The following is a 21,303-nucleotide window of genomic DNA, read 5'->3' on the forward strand; positions in this document are numbered from 1 at the left end:
GGAGAGGACTCTTTAAAGTAGAGCCACTACATACTGATGTACACCTGAACATCAGCAGGAGAGGACTCTTTAAAGTAGAGACACTACATACTGATATACACCTGAACATCAGCAGGAGAGGACTCTTTAAAGTAGAGACACTACATACTGATGTACACCTGAACATCAGCAGGAGAGGACTCTTTAAAGTAGAGACACTACATACTGATATACACCTGAACATCAGCAGGAGAGGACTCTTTAAAGTAGAGACACTACATACTGATATACACCTGAACATCAGCAGGAGAGGACTCTTTAAAGTATAGACACTACATACTGACATACACCTGAACATCAGCAGGAGAGGACTCTTTAAAGTAGAGACACTACATACTGATATACACCTGAACATCAGCAGGAGAGGACTCTTTAAAGTAGAGCCACTACATACTGATATACATCAGCAGGAGAGGACTCTTTAAAGTAGAGACACTACATACTGATATACACCTGAACATCAGCAGGAGAGGACTCTTTAAAGTAGAGACACTACATACTGATATACACCTGAACATCAGCAGGAGAGGACTCTTTAAAGTAGAGACACTACATACTGATGTACACCTGAACATCAGCAGGAGAGGACTCTTTAAAGTAGAGACACTACATACTGATATACACCTGAACATCAGCAGGAGAGGACTCTTTAAAGTAGAGACACTACATACTGATATACACCTGAACATCAGCAGGAGAGGACTCTTTAAAGTATAGACACTACATACTGACATACACCTGAACATCAGCAGGAGAGAACTCTTTAAAGTAGAGACACTACATACTGATATACACCTGAACATCAGCAGGAGAGGACTCTTTAAAGTATAGACACTACATACTGACATACACCTGAACATCAGCAGGAGAGGACTCTTTAAAGTAGAGACACGACATACTGATATACACCTGAACATCAGCAGGAGAGGACTCTTTAAAGTAGAGACACTACATACTGATATACACCTGAACATCAGCAGGAGAGGACTCTTTAAAGTAGAGACACTACATACTGATATACATCTGAACATCAGCAGGAGAGGACTCTTTAAAGTAGAGCCACTACATACTGATATACACCTGAACATCAGCAGGAGAGGACTCTTTAACGTAGAGACACGACATACTGATATACACCTGAACATCAGCAGGAGAGGACTCTTTAAAGTAGAGACACTACATACTGATGTACACCTGAACATCAGCAGGAGAGGACTCTTTAAAGTAGAGACACTACATACTGATATACACCTGAACATCAGCAGGAGAGGACTCTTTAAAGTAGAGACACTACATACTGATATACACCTGAACATCAGCAGGAGAGGACTCTTTAAAGTATAGACACTACATACTGACATACACCTGAACATCAGCAGGAGAGAACTCTTTAAAGTAGAGACACTACATACTGATATACACCTGAACATCAGCAGGAGAGGACTCTTTAAAGTATAGACACTACATACTGACATACACCTGAACATCAGCAGGAGAGGACTCTTTAAAGTAGAGACACTACATACTGACATACATCTGAACATCAGCAGGAGAGGACTCTTTAAAGTAGAGACACTACATACTGATATACACCTGAACATCAGCAGGAGAGGACTCTTTAAAGTAGAGGCACGACATACTGATATACACCTGAACATCAGCAGGAGAGGACTCTTTAAAGTAGAGACACTACATACTGATGTACACTTGAACATCAGCAGGAGAGGACTCTTTAAAGTAGAGACACTACATACTGATATACACCTGAACATCAGCAGGAGAGGACTCTTTAAAGTAGAGACACTACATACTGATATACACCTGAACATCAGCAGGAGAGGACTCTTTAAAGTATAGACACTACATACTGACATACACCTGAACATCAGCAGGAGAGAACTCTTTAAAGTAGAGACACTACATACTGATATACACCTGAACATCAGCAGGAGAGGACTCTTTAAAGTATAGACACTACATACTGACATACACCTGAACATCAGCAGGAGAGGACTCTTTAAAGTAGAGACACTACATACTGATATACACCTGAACATCAGCTGGAGAGGACTCTTTAAAGTAGAGACACTACATACTGATATACACCTGAACATCAGCAGGAGAGGACTCTTTAAAGTATAGACACTACATACTGACATACACCTGAACATCAGCAGGAGAGGACTCTTTAAAGTATAGACACGACATACTGATATACACCTGAACATCAGCAGGAGAGGACTCTTTAAAGTAGAGTTTGCCGAAAGCTATAGCTAACGAATAGTTGTTTTTAGAGACTTTAATACGGTTAGAAGCTATCATAAGCAAACGGGTGTTTGTTTGTATTGCCTTAACACTATCATAGTTAATGTTAGCTAATCACACTTCATTTCAAGACACCGGAATTGTTATTAATGTTAAACAAATAAAACTGTAAAAGCACTTCACATTACTCACATTCTCTGCGTTGACGTTCACATTCATGTGAACGTGCTCCGTCACGTGCCGCTGTGACGCGAGACCTGTGTGTGCGGTTCTACAAGTGCGGTCCTCTAACTGCTGTCTCCGACGCTGCAGCTTCATGCTACTCTATGGGGCGGGCCATTCTGCACATGCGTTAAATGCGTTAAATATTTTAACGCAATTAATTAAAAAAATTAATTACCGCCGTTAACGCGATAATTTTGACAGCACTAATAATTAGACATTATAGAAGTCTCTGCAATGTGGTCTCTTGTCTTCCTTGTAGTATTTTTCATATCCACTAGATGGCGCTCGGTAGGATTAAAGCACTGATATTCAGGATCTAGTCATCTTGAAAAGTCGTAATCTGGATCAGACTGATCCTATCCTGAATTGCTTTGAACTCCAGGGACAAAATTTGGCCGACTTGTCTGATCCTGGATCACAAACAATGGGATTTCTTTGAACTCCTGGGCCCAGGAGACAGTTTTTATGAATAGTGCCATTTAACAGGGATTGGTTTCGGTACGGTAACGATGCCACAGAGAGGAGTTATTTCCAGCCGCTGGAGCAGCACTTTTTGAACTCAAATACCTGTACTTTCTACTTCTTACATGTTGAACTCAAATACCTGTACTTTCTACTTCTTACATGTTGAACTCAAGTACCTGTACTTTCTACTTCTTACATGTTGAACTCAAATACCTGTACTTTCTACTTCTCTCATGTTGAACTCAAATACCTGTACTTTCTACTTCTCTCATGTTGAACTCAAATACCTGTACTTTCTACTTCTTACATTTCCCAAACAGCTGGTTCCTTTAGTCTGAATGTGTGTTTGGTGCGTGATCATTATTCTTTAGAGTCACTGCGTGCCTATTGATTGGAACACGATCCGTGTATCCATCACTTCCTGGTCCAATGGAAACGTTGTCTTGTTGCCGTTGTTCAGCATGGAAACATTCATTAGCTAACAATGACATTATTGTTCTATTGATATAAAGGGAGGTCAGGTACTCTTTAAAGCAGCTGCTAGTTATGGGTACTTTTTACTGAAGTACACTTCAAAGCCTCTTTACTTTCACTTGAGTAAAGAAGTTTAGTCAGTACTTCTACTTTCACCAGAGTATTTGTAAACACGAGTATCTGTACTTCTGCTTGAGTACAGGATGTGTGTACTCTTGCCTCAGTGTTCAGTCACAGCATCGGGGGGAAAGTCCAGATAAGGCTGCAGAAATCTGTCAACACGCCCTGAACATTCTCTCCTCCTGATTATGATGTTTTTATAATGTCCACTGAAAATATTTCCACAGGCGCATTGACGGGCTCCTGAAGCTAATCGGGCCCCGCTGGGCGCTTCCGGACATCTGAGAGGTGAAACAATAGAGCCTGAGCAGGAAAGGTTAAACAGATGAGGCTCGGCTCGTGGCTTCTGCCACCATTGTTCCTGCGATGATGTGCGTCTGCATGTTTGTTGGTGTGGGTGACACTCGGGCACACGGAGAATCAATCAAAGGTCTTGACGTGAAGAAGCACTTAAAGAGGTTCAGTGAGTACCTGTGAGTAAGAAGTTGTTGTTTGTGAGGAAGGTGGCATACTGTAAGCATGGTAAACAACACTGGTTAAAGGCACACCTTCACACTGAAAAACAACAACAACATTGCATGGGACTAACACAACTCAGAGTGACACCACATGCTGAGAAGCGGAATATTTCATTAATATGGAAAGACTCATCGCTTGATGCCAATAAAGCTCGATGTGCCGTGTCAGTAGTGGTAGCTTTAAGGAGTTCAAACTAGTGGTTTCAAGCTATTTTCTGGTGTCCAGTTTTAGATTAACACACTAAAGGCAGGCTACAGAACAGCAGAGTGTAACACACACACACACACACACACACACACACACACACACACACACACACACACACACGATTTGTTAGCAATTGGTTTAAATGTGGGCTAATCACAAATAATCTACATCACACGATATAATGACATTATTTTGTGGAGGGCAAAGATGTCAAATGGGAGGACCCAACCTGTCTTACAAAATGTACACACGCACACACAAACACACACACACACATCACTTCAGGGGACATTACATTGACTTACATGCATTTCCTGGAGACTTATCCTAACCCTAATCCTAACCAAGTCTTCACCCTAAAATTAATGACTCCCCTTATGGGGACCTCCATTTTGTCTCCATAAGGGAGGTGAGTCCCCACACGTGACTATGTAAACAGATTTAGGTCCCCACAACTTTCGTAATGCTAGGCCACACACCACACACACACACACACACACACACACACACACACACACACACACACACACACACCACACACACACACACACACACACACACACACACACACACACACACACACACACACACACACACACACACACACACACTATTAAAAAGAGACAATAAAACAACCCAAAGTGATGTTGAATGACCACTAACACCCACAATGACCGAGAAACAATGGCATACAATTATGATAAATCAAAGGGCACACGAGTGGAACACTGGGTTAAAGCATGCGTCATATGGGTAAAAGAAAACTCTAAAAGTGAGTTATTACTAACATAATGTCTCCATTGTTTCCCTAGGATTCTGTCTGTGACGTCCAGCCTCAGATTTCTGCAGTGAATAACCTTCATGTGACAGGGAGCTGCATCTTTGGAGCACACCTTGGCCCTTCTCATTTCACTCACTTCCCCTCCTCGACTCCTCGACTCCTCAAATCCTCGGTCCTCCGGCCGTGACTCGGAAATGGTTTTCAGTGCATCATGTTGAAGGACATCTAATTTCTCTAAATGCACATGGATATATCCAGTCTCTGATTGTGTTACGTTATTATGAGAGTGCTCTCATACTTGTTTGAATCTGAAATTATATATATTTATAGAAATATATGTGTATATATGTCCGCATATGTAGGCTGTTATTGTCTCATTATACCACACTGTGAATGAATCAAAGTAAATATATAAGTGGTCATGAACACATCTGTCCATCAGACAGAGGGCTGCTGTGCCTCTTGTCATCATTAATGGACGTCTCTTTAAAATGACCGCTCAGAGGAGAGGAGTTCTCATTTCTCTAACCGCCTGCCGCCTCTCTCCTCGGCTCCCCTCCTCGACTCCTCAGCTCGCATCTCCTGTGGGCGGGACTAAGTCTCGAGGATAGGAGTCGAGGAGGGGAATTAGTGAAATGAGAAAGGGCCATTGTAAATCAAGTTTTTACCTTTAGTCTGTGTTGGAAGGTGGTAAATTAGTACCACTAATCTGAGGTGATGCTGCCCCCCTGTGGTCAGAGACAGAACTGCAATTACCAGAGGTGGAAAGTAACAAAGTACAGTTACTCAAGCACTGTACTTTAGTTAAAAAAAATTAGGTACTTGTACTTTTTTATTTTCACATCATGCTACATTTTCTCCATTACATTTATTTCACATATTTAGATATTAGACACAATATAAATACTAAATATAAATCGTAGTACAATGTGCACATTTTCCTTTTATTTTATTATAAATATTTTGATTCCATTGTTATATTTTTTTGGACTTTTTCATTAACTTCTTGTGTTTAAATAAATCTCTTGATTTCTCTTTAATTGCATATTCTTATTTTAACTTGTATTTATACACCTTTATTATTTGATTTGACATTTTACTGTAACTTATGTTTATTTAAATATATTGTTTTATTTTATATTATATTGCATTTTATTTAATCTTTTACTTAATATATATTTTGTTGCACATTTTTACTTAATTATTTACTGTTTATATTAATATTTTATTCATCTTTTTATTGCACATTTTAATTCCTTTTTATTCCACATTCACTTTAACTTCTTATGGTTATAGGTTTTTACTATTTTTATTTTAACTTAACCCAAAGTCCCCCGGTGTAAATAAATGATTCTAATTCTGATGATCCTAATCCATAAACATAAGAAAATATACAATTAACCAATTTAATTAAAACACAAAAACAACTAAATATGTGAAAATTAATTGATAGATAGAAATGTGTTCTCTGCTTTTAACCCATCCTAATACCAGGACGCCCCGGGCCCCGTTCATAATGGTAGCCCACTGCGCCTAACACTGGGATGGGTCAAATGCAGAGAAACCATTTCGTTACATAATAAGTAGGCCTACTGTGTAATGACAATTTAAAAAAAAAAGGAGTCTAGTACTAGGAGCAGTGGGCAGCTACAGCGCCCTGAGAGCAATGGCAGTGAGGGGGGAAGGGGGTTGTCCGGTGCCTTGCTCAAGGGCACCACGGCAGGGCCCAGGAGGTGAACTGGGACCTCTCCAAGCAGCAGTCCACACTCCATATTTAGGTCTGTTCGGGGACTTGAACCGGCGACCTACCAGAGTTCCCTTAGAATAATTATTTGCCGGTTAAAATGTCCGTAAAGTTTAAATCTTCCGGACAAAATTGGAAAAGTGCTGGTCAAAGGTCTTCTTTGTTATTTATTGAGCTTTAAAACACATTGATATGATTCGATATTAAACAAACTAATTATAGTAGATTAACTATTCAAAAGTGAGAACACTGGAATAATAAACGGAGCGCTCTCCCCCTCCTGACAGCCCGTCAGTATCATGCAGCTCGCGGAATAATGAGTGACCTGACAATAAAAACATATCTATAACTATAACTAGTTTCTGTAGTTTGAGAGGTAATTAAAATAGCTACGTGTGATATTCTAACCTGAAGTGTGTGTTTTGTTCCACTCACCGCTACAGCTGATCATGCAGAGCTGCGTGTCGACTCGTCAGCAGCAGCTGATCTCTCTCTCCCGTCAGATTAGACTTCACTCGCGTTTATGTCCATATCGATCAGATCTAGCTAGTTGTAGTTAATGATATGACTACCTGCTTATCATAAACCACCTACACAATAAGTGTCGCTATGCAACCGGGTGAGGCCGTAAAGTATAGCGCAGCCTTATGCATTTGTTTACATGCCCACCGGAACCCCGAGGCATTACCAACAGATCAACGCACAATCAACCCATACAGGACATCTCTTTCTCCACATTACGTGTTAGACATTATAATTGACTATTCTTGTCCGTCACATAAATGGCGCAACTGATGCGGTATTGCGCTAAAGGGAGATTATTTTGACCGGACATTTTGACCAGAGAGATTTAGATTTGCCGTCTTCAGCATATTTTACCGATCATAGTCCGGACCAGCTAACGGGAACTCTGGAACCTACGGCTCACAGTCCTACCGACTGAGCCGGACTGGAGCTTCTCTTTTACTGTAAAATTACAAACATACATTATCACCATCATGGAGTCAAACTTTTGTGAATAAATTAGACACGGTCAACATCATCAACACCTTTTTAAACTCCTGTGAAATAAAGACTCAAAACAACACATCAAACTTTTTCTTTTTAAAACGAGTGTTTTATTGTTTTTATATTTGTATAAAAAAACGTTTTTTGTCCACTTTAGGCAACTTTTAGATGACGTTTTCTCCACAGTCACACAGCCGCACACACACACACACACACACACACACACACACACACACACACACACACACACACACACACACACACACACACACACACACACACACACACCACACACACACACACACACACACACACACACACACACACACACACACACACACACACACACACACACACACAGAGTGAGCCGAATAATCTCATAAACAGAAAGTATATTAGTGGAAAAAGCAAAGGACAGAAGCTTTAACAACAGGCAGCTTTTAACCATCAACCTCTTTGAAAGAAGGTACGATGTCAAGGCAAGTCAATCACACATAACAAATGTAAAGCCCCACGTCTATTTACGTTCGAAACGACTGCTTTGGTGCCACTTTTAAAGCAGGTTTAGTGATGACGTTATGTTTGTAGGCCGACCTGGAAGTTAGTTTAGCAAAGGCTCCCTCGAAGAAAGCCAATGGGATTTCTCCATGTGAATTTGGATTATTGCAGAAAATAATCTCTGTGGCAAACGTTTATGATACTTACACATTTTGTTCTGATGGATAATCTCTCTTTTTGATTTCTGAGGCTAACGTTAGGTTGGGCTATAAAGGAACTACAGCACGGTCACATGACTTCCCGTCACCACCGCTAAGCTAAAGGTGGCTAATGTTGGGCTATAAAGGAACTACAGCACGGTCACATGACTTCACGTCACCACCGCTAAGCTAAAGGCGGCTAATGTTGGGCTATAAAGTAACTACAGCACGGTCACATGACTTCACGTCACCACCGCTAAGCTAAAGGTTGCTAATGTTGGGCTATAAAGGAACTACAGCACGGTCACATGACTTCACGTCACCACCGCTAAGCTAAAGGCGGCTAATGTGGGGCGTGATGACGTTTAGTCGTCTCATTTAGACCCTTGTTTGCAAGCGATGTTTTTAAATTCACCATTGGGGTATTTACTTACTGACATATTTTATGTCGTTGAACACAAATCTGTTAAACTTCTGTTAACCACAGATCTTATTTAGGGCTAACAACTAAAAAAACACCGCCGGAAGTAAAGAGCTAACGCTAACCGGTAAGCTAATGGCATTATCGTGTCAGTGTGAAGACGTTTTATTTGGACACTTGTTAGCAACCAACGTTTGTAAGACACATATAGAGGCTTTGGGGTATTTAATTGTTTTATCTCATACGTTAAATTCTCTTTAGCTTGTGTTAACCACAGATCTTATTTAAGGCATCTAAACCACAAACTCGATCAGAAAAAACGTTGACCTTGAGACGAGGGAACCTCAACATTTTCGGGTTTCAGGATTCAATCCTGCACCACTCTTATTAAGACAATTAAATCAAATAAAAAAGGCAGATAATCAGACTTCTTCTTCCTGTGTTCGGCTGTCATCTTTTAGGCAACAAAACAAAAAGGTGTGTGAGAGCTCGTCGGCACATTTCGAAAAAAAAAGAAAAGACATTTAAAAACAGGAAATGTTTTACGGTTACATACTCGTTAGTGATTTGCAGTGCAACAGGTATTGCGTTTCTCTTCTCTAACATCATTCGGCGAGAAACACCTCCACGTCTCTCATGGGAGGAAAAACAGTGGATTGTAAATGTGTAACGTCAGCACCTTTCAGGAATAAAACATGTTTCCTCACTAATATATCCCCCTATTCATAATACAGAACATACACATTACATGCACACACAGTCTCACGGCATTTTGTGTTATAGTCAAGACATTAATCTATTGATTCGTGTTCACCAACACGATTTCGCCATTTTTTTCATGTGGCACAGAACGGTTTTAGAAGCAATGTATTTCTATTGGTAGTGTGTTTCGTGCCTGCACCAAATAATAACAAATTAGAAGGAAAAAAGGATGACAAAAAATACAGATTTCAGTATTCTGAGGCTCTGAGCCATTTATTTTCCTCGCGGACGCCAAAAAAACTCAGACATTATACAATTTAAAATAAAAGGGATAGGGTTTGGCTTTGGCTTTTTATGAACCACACAGCTTCCGGTATTCCAAGACCCGACCGGACAAAAATACGTGGTGCAGGCACGAAACATACTACCAATAGAAATACATTGCTTTTAAAAACACGAAAAAAATGCGGAAATTGTTTTGGTGAACACGAATCAATAGATTAGATTAATTTCGTGACGACAACACGAAATGCCGTGAGACTGAGTTGTACACACACACACACACTACACAGGTTGTTATAAATCTGTTTCATAAATTAGTAACTCTTTAAATGCTCTTCTCTTCATATGTCTCTTCAATATCATCATATTAAAGAAACGATGGAAGTGAGTCTGCTCCATCTGATTGTGAAATGAAAACGCCATTGGATTTATAGCATCGAATAATTATGCATTGAAATCGGAATTTTTGGGTCAAATTTTCAACGAGTTCATGGTTAAAAAAATTCTGTATAAATGTTTCATGCTCAAATTTGATTGGCCAAATTCAGTTGCATAAATATCAGGTATACAATTCAGATTTAACATCCAGGAACCCAAGGAAAAGCAATCGATTCTAGATGTAATCTGAATTGTATACCTTGTATTTTTGCGACTGAATTGGGCCAATCAAATTTGAGTAACTTGAATATAGACTTTTTAATGAGTTAATTCAGATGACTCAATTCAATTCACAATTTTTAAATCTCAGAGTCAGATGGACGAGATTTACTTCCATAAGAAACGTCCTTTCACTCCAAAACAAAACCCAACATTATCTAATGCACGAAAGACACGTTACTCAAAAGGAATAAGAAGTAATATCATAGGCGTTTTAACTACGCTAAGTAAACTAGCTCTCTTCTTTCTGTTAATAAATCCTCCGTGTTAGCAGGAGCAGCAGCTAAGGCCCGTCTGCTGCTTCCACCTTCAACACACACACACACACACACACACACACACACACACACACACACACACACACACACACACACACACACACACACACACACACACACACACACACACACACACACACACACACACACACACACACACACACACACACACACACACACACACACACACACACACACACACACACACACACACACACACACACACACACACACACACACACACACACACACACACACACACAACAAAAAGAAGCACCAACCTCGGCTCGGTCTTGCAAAATGCATATACAGTACACGAATAAAACAAGTATTTCCAGGATTATTAGGTCTTTCTCAGCGGAGGACGCCTTCATTTGGCTTGACTACAGCACGAGGTTAGCCGTAACGGAAAAAGTGTTTGGAAGTGAAATCTCATCCATCTGATTTTGAACTTAGAAAGCCATTGAATTTATAGCACTGAATAATTATTGATATTGATTGAGGCCTATTTTCAATGCTTACAAATTCAGAATCTATTTTAGTTACTCAAATTTGATTGGCTCAATTCGGTTATAAAAATACAATGTATACAATTCAGATTAGATTTAGAATCGATTGCTTTTCCTTGGGTTCCTTGATGTTAAAGGGGACCTATCATGCAAAATGCACTTCTTGATGTCTTTTATACATAAACATGTGTCCCCGGTGTGTCAGAGAACTCACGCAGCGTCAGAAAATAAACCCCTCTCTCTTTTCCTCCGTACCGAAATCTCTAAAAACGGGGAACAGCGGAGCTGATCCAGATTTGCGTCCGATATGACTTAATATCTGAAATGTGGACCCACGGCCCAATCAGAAACGTTGCTATCAGAAACAATGCCCGACTGTTTTGGACGTAATATGGTCGGTGTTTACGTTAGCATCGCTAACACTCAGAGCTAACCTGTACTGGAGAGCATGTGTGTGAAGAAGCAGGAAGTAAAAAGGAACTCACCTTGTGGTGTAACCGGCAAGAGAGAAAGCCTTTGAGCTCCAGACTGTTTCAGAGAGAATTCTTGATGATCCATGATATGGCGTTTCATCACGGCAGCATTTAGTTTAGACAGTAGCTGCCGGGTCCCGCATGAGCTCAGACCCCCATATCTGAGATGCTATTGCCTAAAAATAGCATGATAGGTGACCTTTAAATCTGAATTGTATACATGATATTTTTGCAACTGAATTTGGCCATTTCAAATTTAAGCAACTTCAATATTTATATAGATTTGTTTTCAGACCTGTTAAAGTTTGATCAATTAAATCCAGATCCATCATTTCAATGCATAATAATTCGATGCTATAAATTCAAAATCAGATGGCACAGATTTACTTCCATATGAGTGGGCCATCCGCTTCGTAACGCACGATAAAAATGTTGATAATATAACTTTACACACCACCAAACTAAAGGCTAACACCAGCGTTTACAGAGTGTGTTTTCTACGCTGGAAATCAACACGACAAGCTTTTCATCCACTCAAACACACACGTTTCTATGTTTTTCCATTAAGGCCGCATTTACACCCCCCAACAGAATTACACACATTTTAAATGCATCCACTTTACTCCTGGGGAGTGATCTGTATGTGCTCTTAGCACCCCCCTCGACATACATACACACACACATGTTTGTGGTCCGACCCTGAAGGCAGCATCTCCCTGGTTCCCTCCACAGAAAGCCAATGGGATTTCTCCGTGTGATTTTGGATTATTTCAGCGCGGTCACATGACTTCACGTCACCACCGCTAAGCTAAAGGCGGCTAGTCGTCTCATTAACGGTACGTCCACACAGCAGCTTTAAACAAATCTTCCAACGCTTCTCTGCCCATTGACTTTGAATGGGGATGACGTCACTTTGCCTCGCTTTTCGCCGAACTGCATTGTGGGGGAGCGAAGCGATGATTTCCAGGATTCCAAAGTTGAGCAATGTTCAACTTTTGAAGCTGAGCTGGAAGCGCCAGCCAATCAAACACGTGTATGCAAATCTGACAGTAGAAGCGCTAGCCAATCAAACCGCGTGTAAGCAGGGAGAACCAGACCGCAGTTAATTTCCTACGAGAAGTTACGGTAGCAAATCACCCGGTTCTTTACGACCAGAACTATTAACGGGATACAAACCGGAGGAACCGGGCATGGGGGGAGGTGGCAGAGACAGTGGGGGAAACTGGTAGGTTTTCGCCTGTTTGGGGAGTTTATTTATATATATATTGCTCGCATAAAATCCCCGGGGTTTTTTGCTTTGTATGTCGGGGGTGGGAGATTCATGTGATTGGTTGTTGGTCACGTTGCTCGCAAAAAATCCCCAAGCTGTCAGACACGCCCAGCTCCAAGATGTTCAAGATTTTTGAAAAGCTGCTGTGTGGACGGGCCGTAAGACCCTTGTTAGCAACCGCTGTTTTTGAATTCACCAGTGGGATATTTACTGAAGTACTTTATGTCGTAGAACAAAAATCTCTCCAGCTCGTGTTAACCACAGATCTTATTCAAGGTCATTTAAACAACCAAAAACACACCGTTGAAAACCATTGACCTACCTTCAGACCAGGGAACAGGAAGTGCTGACTCATGTCCGGGTTGAGAACTCACTCCTGCGCCTCTCTATTGCCTCCTGTAATAACTCGATGATAATAAACGTGTAAATATTTTTTTTTCATCGCTTTTGTGCAAAACATCTGCGGAGGAGGTGCAGCTAAACTTCAGGCGGGAGAGGGTTTACTCCCCCCTCCATGCACTGCGCCCCCTCAGGGAGGTGCTGCATCTTCCCTACACTCATCCTGCAGCCCCTCTCTTTCTCCCCCCCCTCCTCCCCCCCGGGCTCAAAGGCCCCCGCCTCGATGGGGCTGAGCTGGTAGTAGAGCAGGGAGGAGGAGGGGGAGTCTTTGAGGAGCTGCGAGGGGCTTTCCTCCTGGTTGTCAGTGATACAGAGCACAGTGGTCCCTGTGGGGAAGGGCCCCTGGAGGAGGACCTCGCCCGTGAGGCCCTCTTCGCCCGTGAGGCCCACCTCGCCAGTGAGGCCCCCCTCCAGCTCCTCCCCCTCCCTCTCCCTCCTCTCCTGCTCTTCTGCGCTCTGCAGGTGAAGAACCGCCGTCTCGTTTTCCCGCTCCAGGAGATCCCGTTCCTGCAGGAGATCCCGTTCCTCCAGGAAATCCCGTTCCTCCAGGAGATCCTGTTCCTCCAGCGGCTCCTCGTTCTCCTCCCGCTCCGAGGGGGAGAGAGTGAGGGAGGAAGAGGGGGAGGACTCGTTGTACTGCAGCCTCCTCTTCTCCAGGTCCAGCTTCATGACGGTGTGCAGGTAGTGGGTCCGGACCCTCAGAGGGTTGAACTCGATGCGTCCCGCGGCGTTCCCACATCCGTCCCGAGAGCAGCCGCACGGGAACGCCATGCGGTCGACCTGACGAGGACACACGGAGAGGAAGAGTTCATCAAAGTCAGTCAACTTTAGTTTCTAAATGTACATTAGTGCAAAACCGTTTACAATAAGAGAGGACGCACTAAAGCTGAGTTATAATACTCTCTCTCTCTCTCTCTCTCTCTCTCCTGCACACACACACACACACACACACACACACACACACACACACACAAAATCATAATCACGATTATCTTTGTTCAATATTGATATCACGATTATTAAATATGATTATTCATTGACTTTGAAAACATCCACCTATTGAACTTAAAAAAAAAAATAATAATAATTTGAACAGTATCTTTTAACAATTGTTATTTTTCCTTTTACTCGGAACCAAGTTTTGCTTCTCAGCCCTCCCACTGTGCGACACGTCCCGCTCCGCCCCGTCCAACAGTACAGAAAGCGGCCTCATTGCGAAAGGGAACGCAGCAAAAATAATCGTTTTATTTCGATTACGTTGTTTTCGAAATCGTTGCAAGCCAAAATCGTAATCGAGATTAAAATACGATTAATTACACAGCCCTAACACACACATACCATAACCCTCTCACACCATCACTCTCTCTCTCACCTGCACACTCTCTCATCTGTTTGTAAGCATGCTTTAAGTGTGTTTTAAGCATGCTTTAAGTGTGTTCCTCTCACCTGGCACTTGATGCCGGCCTGGCTGCAGCCGCAGTGTTTCGGGTCGCAGTACAGCCGGCAGTCGCAGCCGCACTCCTCCCTGGAGAGGCGGATGTTCCTCAGCTCGGCCTTCTCTCGGGCGTCGATGCGAGCGACGCCGGACGCTCTCAGCAGGGCGCGGCGCCGCTTGGTGGGCAGCGGCTGCAGGAAGAAGCAGTCGTCCACCTCCACGCCGTCCACGTCCAGGTCCTCGTCCGACACGTCCTCCAGCGTCAGGAGGTCGGCCTGAGCGCACTGCACCGTGCCGTTCCTCGTCAGCTGCAGGAAGGGAAGGGGGAGATATTTAAAGCTGCAGAGCAGGAGGATTATCCTGAGGCGTCAGAAACAGCTTCTACTGAACAGCTCTGTCACTTCATTTCAGGTCATTTAGAGGGAGAGGGAGAGGAAGAGGAGGAGGAGGAGGAGGAGGAAGAGGAAAGGGTTTTCAGTGTGTTTAAAGTGTTCTAGGCGCCCGCCACACACCTTCATCTTGCGCTGCTGCAGCTTCTCGAGGCGGAGGTGCTGCTGCAGGGTGAGGCGGTGTTTGCTCTCTCTCTCTCTGGAGAACTCCCCCAGGGTGAAGCTCCTGATGGAGGAGTGGTGCCTGGCCATGCCCAGAGAGCTGCCCCCCTGGCTGGGGACGCTGGTGAAGCCCTGCCGCCGCGGGAAGTAATACACCGTCACCGCGTCGAACCTCACCCGCTTCCCCCCCGCCGAGACGCGCTGCGGACGGAGGATGGAGGCCGCTGAGAGGGGAGAGAGGGGAGGAGAGAGGAAGAGAGAGAGGGAGAGAGGGGAGGAGAGAGGAAGAGAGAGAGGGAGAGAGGGGAGGAGAGAGGAAGAGAGAGAGGGAGAGAGAGGGGAGAAATTGGGTCAGATGACAGTTGCAATTTCAGTGTGTTTTAAGTGTTTTCAAACATGTTTAAGTGTGTTCTTAAGCATGTTTTAAGTGTGTTTTTAAGCATGTTTTAAGTGTGTAGTTAAGCATGTTTTCAAACATGTTTAAGTGTGTTTAATCATGTTTTAAGTCTTTTTTAAAGCATGTTTAAGTGTGTTTTTAAAGCATGTTTTAAGTGTTTTTAAATATATTTAATTGTGTAGTTAAGCATGTTTTAAGTGTGTAGTTAAGCCTGTTTTCAAACATGTTTAAGTGTGTTCTTAAGCATGTTTTAAGTGTTTTAAAATATATTTAAGTGTGTTCTCAGTATGTGTTTAAGTGTGTTCTCAGTATGTGTTTAAGTGTGTTTCTTGTTAAGTGTGTTTCTTGTTAGGTCTGGTTCCTCCTTACGGGTGAACGGGGCGCTGCAGGGGGGGTTCAGACTGTCGCAGCTGTCGGCGCTGTCGCTGCTCGACACGTCTTCATCCGAGTCTTTGGGCGTCGAGAAGGGAGAGCCGGCGTCGACTTCCTCATATCTACGCTTCAGAGAAGATGGAGACTCCATGGAGACTCTCTGACTGAGGAGGAGGAGGAGGAGGAGGAGGAGGGTTTACACAATATTTATAAAATTGGACTCCTTTGTTTACTTCAGGAACATTGTGACATCACTATGGAAACACTCCCGCTTCAACTAGCGCTCCAACACATTGTACGTGATAGGCTAAGGGGGCGGGACATCTCTTAGCTGTTGACCAATCACAACAGAGGGAGCTAAAAGTGCAGATTTGAATGATGAAACCCAAAACACTGCTGTATAACGTCTCCGGTCTGATCACAGGACGAAGAGGGTGACGTTGTTTCTCTTTCATTTGAATCGAGCTCCCTCACTTTCTCCCCCCCCCCCGCTCCCTTTGAAATCATGGAGTGTGGAAACGTCTCCATGGCAACTAGACGAGCTCGATTAAAGCTCCCGGCCGGAGGAAATGATCTTTCTTTCCTCCGTCTGTATTTGAGAGAGGATCGTCTGAAGCAGCAGGGAGAGGTCACCCAAGGTCATTACATCACATATTTTAGGCTATATTTATAATGTCTTAATAACACTTGACAACTGTGTCATTATAAAAACGACTGAACCCCTGCAAATATTGTAATAGACACATTTTTTTTATATATTGAACGATTAGTAAAAAAAAAGAAGAAGTTAATAGGGCAGAAGGGTCTCACGGGCGAGGTGGGCCTCACGGGCGAGGTGGGTCTCACGGGCGAGATCCTGCTCCAGGGGCCCTTCCCCACAGTCAATAACTAATTAAGTAATTTAATATCTAGATAACGATTTTTGAATATAGAATGCTTCCTGTTAATTATATTAATAAATTGTTTTTATGTAATAAGCAAATGCTAAAGCCTCTTTTTATGTTTATTAAATACTTGATGCATTAGGAATTTAATTAGGAGCTTTTGTGCTAAATGAACATACAGTTAAATAAATATTTCCCGCTTCACACTGATAATGGTTACATGCATGCACAGATACAGAGTGATTGGAACAAAGTGGGAATCATCTGATTTATATGAAGCTCATTTCAAGTTCAACCAGGAAGGCCGTCTCTATATCCTGTCATTCACATATTTCCATCTCAGCAGCCGGGGGTCTAATCGCCAAACACCAGTACATTCATCTGTGCATTCTTGGCAATAAATATATATATTGTTACATCAAAACAAGTCTCTCCTGATTCAGCTGAGTTTGAGACCATTAATAATTACGATACTGCAGGATTTCACAGAGTTTATTAAGCAGTTATATGTCACACACACTGGGGCTGCTCAATTAATCGTCATTTAATCGCAATTACGATTTTTATTTCGATTATGAAAACAACATAATCGAAATAAAACGATTTTTTTTTTCTTCCAGTTGAATTATACTTAAAGTTCAGGGTGATCAACTGTTACACTGTTTTTCAATAAATGGATGTTTTCAAAGTCAATGGATAATCTTTTTAATAATCGTGATATAAATCATTGACCCAAATAATCGAGATTATGATTTTTGCCATAATCGAGCAACACACACACACACACACACACACACACACACACACACACACACACACACACACACACACACACACACACACACACACACACACACACACACACACACACACACACACACACACACACACACACACACACACACACACACACACACACACACACACACACACACACTTCCTGGAGACTTATCCTAACCTTACATTAATGATTCCCCTTATGGGGACCTCCAATGTGTCCCCATAAGGGAGGCGAGTCCCCACACGTGACTATGTAAACAGATTTAGGTCCCCACAAGGATAGTAATGCTAGTCCACACACACACACACACACACACAGTATTTTATAGCCGTCTAAGGTTTTTTTCATTTGATATTTTTGGCTTTTAATGACTGTTTCTGAACGTACTTCAATAGTATCTTAAATACTATGCAATCTCTCTGTCGTGAAGAGCAAATAACGCTGTATGTTTTCTAACTTTTCCATATCTTCAGTGTTCTCTAGTTGCATGAAATGTGTTCATGCTTAAAGCTCCCAATGTATGTTCTGCAGACGAATGAGTGACTTTTTCAAAAGGTAATTATTATTTGACTCATGGTGCCCATTTGAACTGGGTTAACGCGTCACATGCTGCTGACAGACACTGCAGCTTCACCTGTATACGAGATATTTTAACGGATCTAAGGGAAGATCTAGCCTTAAATATGACCTATAATAAGTCACGTATGTATAATAACGTACAGTGTAACTGGAGCTAAAGATATGTCACGAGGAAAGATCCTGGAGTGAGTAATAAACCACTGCTGCAGACACGTAAAGGGGGTTTTCTTTTTGTCTCAGGTTGAACGTTAAATGATGAGCCAGGAGAGTGGAAGTATTGAACGAATGTGCAGTGAGATGTTGCCGGTATCTGTTTGTGATGAGAGTTAGAAGCGGCACATTCATTCAGATTGGATGTCCCCTCTTTGCAATGAGGTTTTAACCGGATGCAACACAGGCTAACGAGACTTACTGATGTTCAGTTAAGGCGTTAGAGTTAAAGCAGGATAGTATGAAGTAGAGATGTGACAATTAGGCAATACATTCATAATAGCCAAGTATTTTGTCCACGCATTAATGTCAGAAAATGCAGTTTTAAGATGTTTGTTTCTCTGCATGATACAGTGAATATGGCCTTTCCCAAACTGGGATGAACTAAATTAGTCATTTAGAAAGTAATCCTTAGTTGGACGGTGCAGAATCACTGAAAGTAGCACACAGCTTCTGTTTGAATTCATCTCTATAACCTAATTTAAGTCATTTTTCATTCATAAATGTGGGAAAAGGCGGTTATTAGCCTCTCGGATATGAAGAATTGGTGCTTTCTCTGTGTTTAATATCATAGTGCGCGCATCTTTGGACATTTTAGGAGCTAGGATGGACATGTACTACACCAATGCTTAATTAATCATATATTCATTAGATGGACTGCACACACACACATATTCCCTTTTAAGGTGGATTTTACAACCTAGTTTGGATCGTTCTTCGTTCATTCATGTCAGAAAATGCGGTTTCCAGCCTCTTGAATCTGGAGATTTGCTGCTTTTCTCTTTTATATCATATTAAAGTCATTATCCTTAGACATTTGAGGACACTTTTACGAGCTGGATGGACACTTAGTACACCAAATCATTAATTAGGTAAGTAATCGTAACATGGACCGCACCAAATCAAAAAGTGCAGTTTTAAGCTCCTTAAATGTGAACTGTCTCTTTTCCCTGTTTGACATCATATTAAAGTGATTATGTTTGCACATTCTACAACATGTAATGCATCACCTGGGACTTTGAGGAGCTGGGGTGAACATGTATTACACCAAATGATTAATTAAGTGAATAATTGTTAGCTGAACTGTGCAAAATCCCTGAAATGTGGATTTTCCATGTATGTACCCCGCTTCAAGTCATTTGTAATGCATCTATGACGCTGTTCTCAACCTCTCAAATCTGGAGAGAAATGTATATCTTTGGACATTCAAGGCCATCACCTTGGACCTTTAGGCGCTGGGATGGACATGTCCCACACCAAATGATTAATTAACACGATATTCATCACATGGGCCGCTCCAAATCAGTTGTAATGTGGATTATCTTCCTACGTAACCTATTAAACACACCTGGAGAGGCTGCACATGTGTAATACAGATGTTAGTGTGCTTATAACATGATGGATGTGAGCCACCAGGGGACTCACAGAAATAGGGAAGAGAAATTCTGCTCCTGTGAATAAAATCAGACTTCCTGTTAGCAGCTGGGTGTCACACACTAACGTGACTTCATGTATTTACCTTCAGGGACACAGAGGAGGGGTTATTTGTTAAACTGTGTGCAATGTATGCAGGATCTGCCTGTTGGGGGAGGATAGTATCAGTGTGACAGCCGTAACACACACATGGAGACACACGCACACACACAATGAGATACCGGTTAATGAAACACTACACTCTCTTACCTGGGGCAGAAGCAGGGACCCTTGTTCCAATGTTTCTCCAGCAGAACATCCACCTCCCTCCGCCCTGAGAGAAGCTTTCTGCAGCCTGTAATGTGTATTTTAATATGTGTGTGTCTGACTGTATATGAGGCTACTTGTGCTCCATGCTCATTGTTCTGCACAGCTCCAGAGATCTGTGTCACTCTGCATTGAAATGCTGCAGCTGTTTGCAGGACAGCGTCATAAAAACAGCTGAGGTGCGTTCAGGAACATTGTCTGAGCAGCAGGAGGATATAATAGTAATCGTTATGTGTCTAATGTAAGAAAGAAATCCACTAGGGGTTCGTTAGTCCTCCTCACCGGGGCGGCTTCGGGCGGAGCTTACTTCTGTCTCCTTGGCAGATTGTGGCAGCTTTCTTTTAAATCATTTCTGTTTCTTTGGTGTGAAAAATAGTGCAGATGTAGAGACGAGAAGAAGAAGAAGAAAAGAAGACGCCTTCAGGTCCTCCTGTTCCGCCCCGGCTCCCCGTCTCTATGTAACAATGGAGGAAGAAATTCTTCCCTGTAGACGTATATATACTTACTGTGACGTCACCGGCATGCCTTGCGCCGGAGCATGCTGGGAAATGTAGTTTCTCTCTCCTTCCTTTCTTCTTTGTTCACGTTGTGCAAAAAAGAAACGTTTAGATTGAGACAGCATGGTGACATAAACGATATTATTAAAAACCCAACTAAATCTGAGTTACTGTTTTTAACATTATTATTAGTCTGTTTAAAAACACAGTTTCCATTGCAACGTTACTGCAGGTGAGCCGAGCCCTCAAATCTGTCCATCAAAAGTAAACATCCTGATATACCTGCACATCAGCAGGAGAGGACTCTTTAAAGTAGAGACA

At 42.2% G+C, this 21,303-nt stretch overlaps 1 protein-coding gene and 1 long non-coding RNA gene across 2 annotated transcripts in view; one reads left to right on the forward strand and one right to left on the reverse strand.

Annotated features, from left to right (window-relative positions):
• The window catches only part of LOC139434166 (uncharacterized), a 24,632-nt gene extending 18,609 nt beyond the window's left edge, over positions 1 to 6,023 (forward strand). Inside the window, exons 2-3 of the long non-coding RNA XR_011643581.1 lie at positions 3,816 to 4,061; positions 5,127 to 6,023. This is a non-coding gene — a long non-coding RNA (uncharacterized lncRNA). The remainder of the gene's footprint in view (positions 1 to 3,815; positions 4,062 to 5,126) is intronic.
• A 5,058-nt stretch (positions 6,024 to 11,081) lies between these two features.
• On the reverse strand, positions 11,082 to 20,505 carry csrnp2 (cysteine-serine-rich nuclear protein 2). Its single transcript, XM_034086417.2, has 5 exons — positions 20,429 to 20,505; positions 16,289 to 16,455; positions 15,484 to 15,746; positions 14,983 to 15,279; positions 11,082 to 14,316 (listed from the first exon to the last, which is right to left on the reverse strand). Exons 2-5 carry the CDS (start codon positions 16,440 to 16,442, stop codon positions 13,615 to 13,617), a joined length of 1,416 nt encoding a protein of 471 aa, XP_033942308.1. The 5' UTR covers positions 16,443 to 16,455; positions 20,429 to 20,505; the 3' UTR covers positions 11,082 to 13,614.
• Positions 20,506 to 21,303: the final 798 nt, after the last annotated feature.

The sequence above is a fragment of the Pseudochaenichthys georgianus genome, chromosome 7, assembly GCF_902827115.2.
Source record: "Pseudochaenichthys georgianus chromosome 7, fPseGeo1.2, whole genome shotgun sequence".
NCBI classification, from domain to species: domain Eukaryota; kingdom Metazoa; phylum Chordata; class Actinopteri; order Perciformes; family Channichthyidae; genus Pseudochaenichthys; species Pseudochaenichthys georgianus.

What these genes read in the sequence shown, in the direction of transcription:
- csrnp2 (XM_034086417.2), bottom strand. Translation starts at nt 16,442, where the DNA reads ATGGAGTCTCCATCTTCTCTGAAGCGTAGATATGAGGAAGTCGACGCC. An exon ending in TGCAGCAGCGCAAGATGAAG is followed by an intron (nt 15,280 to 15,483) that starts GTGTGTGGCGGG and finishes CCCTTCCTGCAG; the next exon opens with CTGACGAGGAACGGCACGGT. An exon ending in AGGCCGGCATCAAGTGCCAG is followed by an intron (nt 14,317 to 14,982) that starts GTGAGAGGAACA and finishes TGTCCTCGTCAG; the next exon opens with GTCGACCGCATGGCGTTCCC.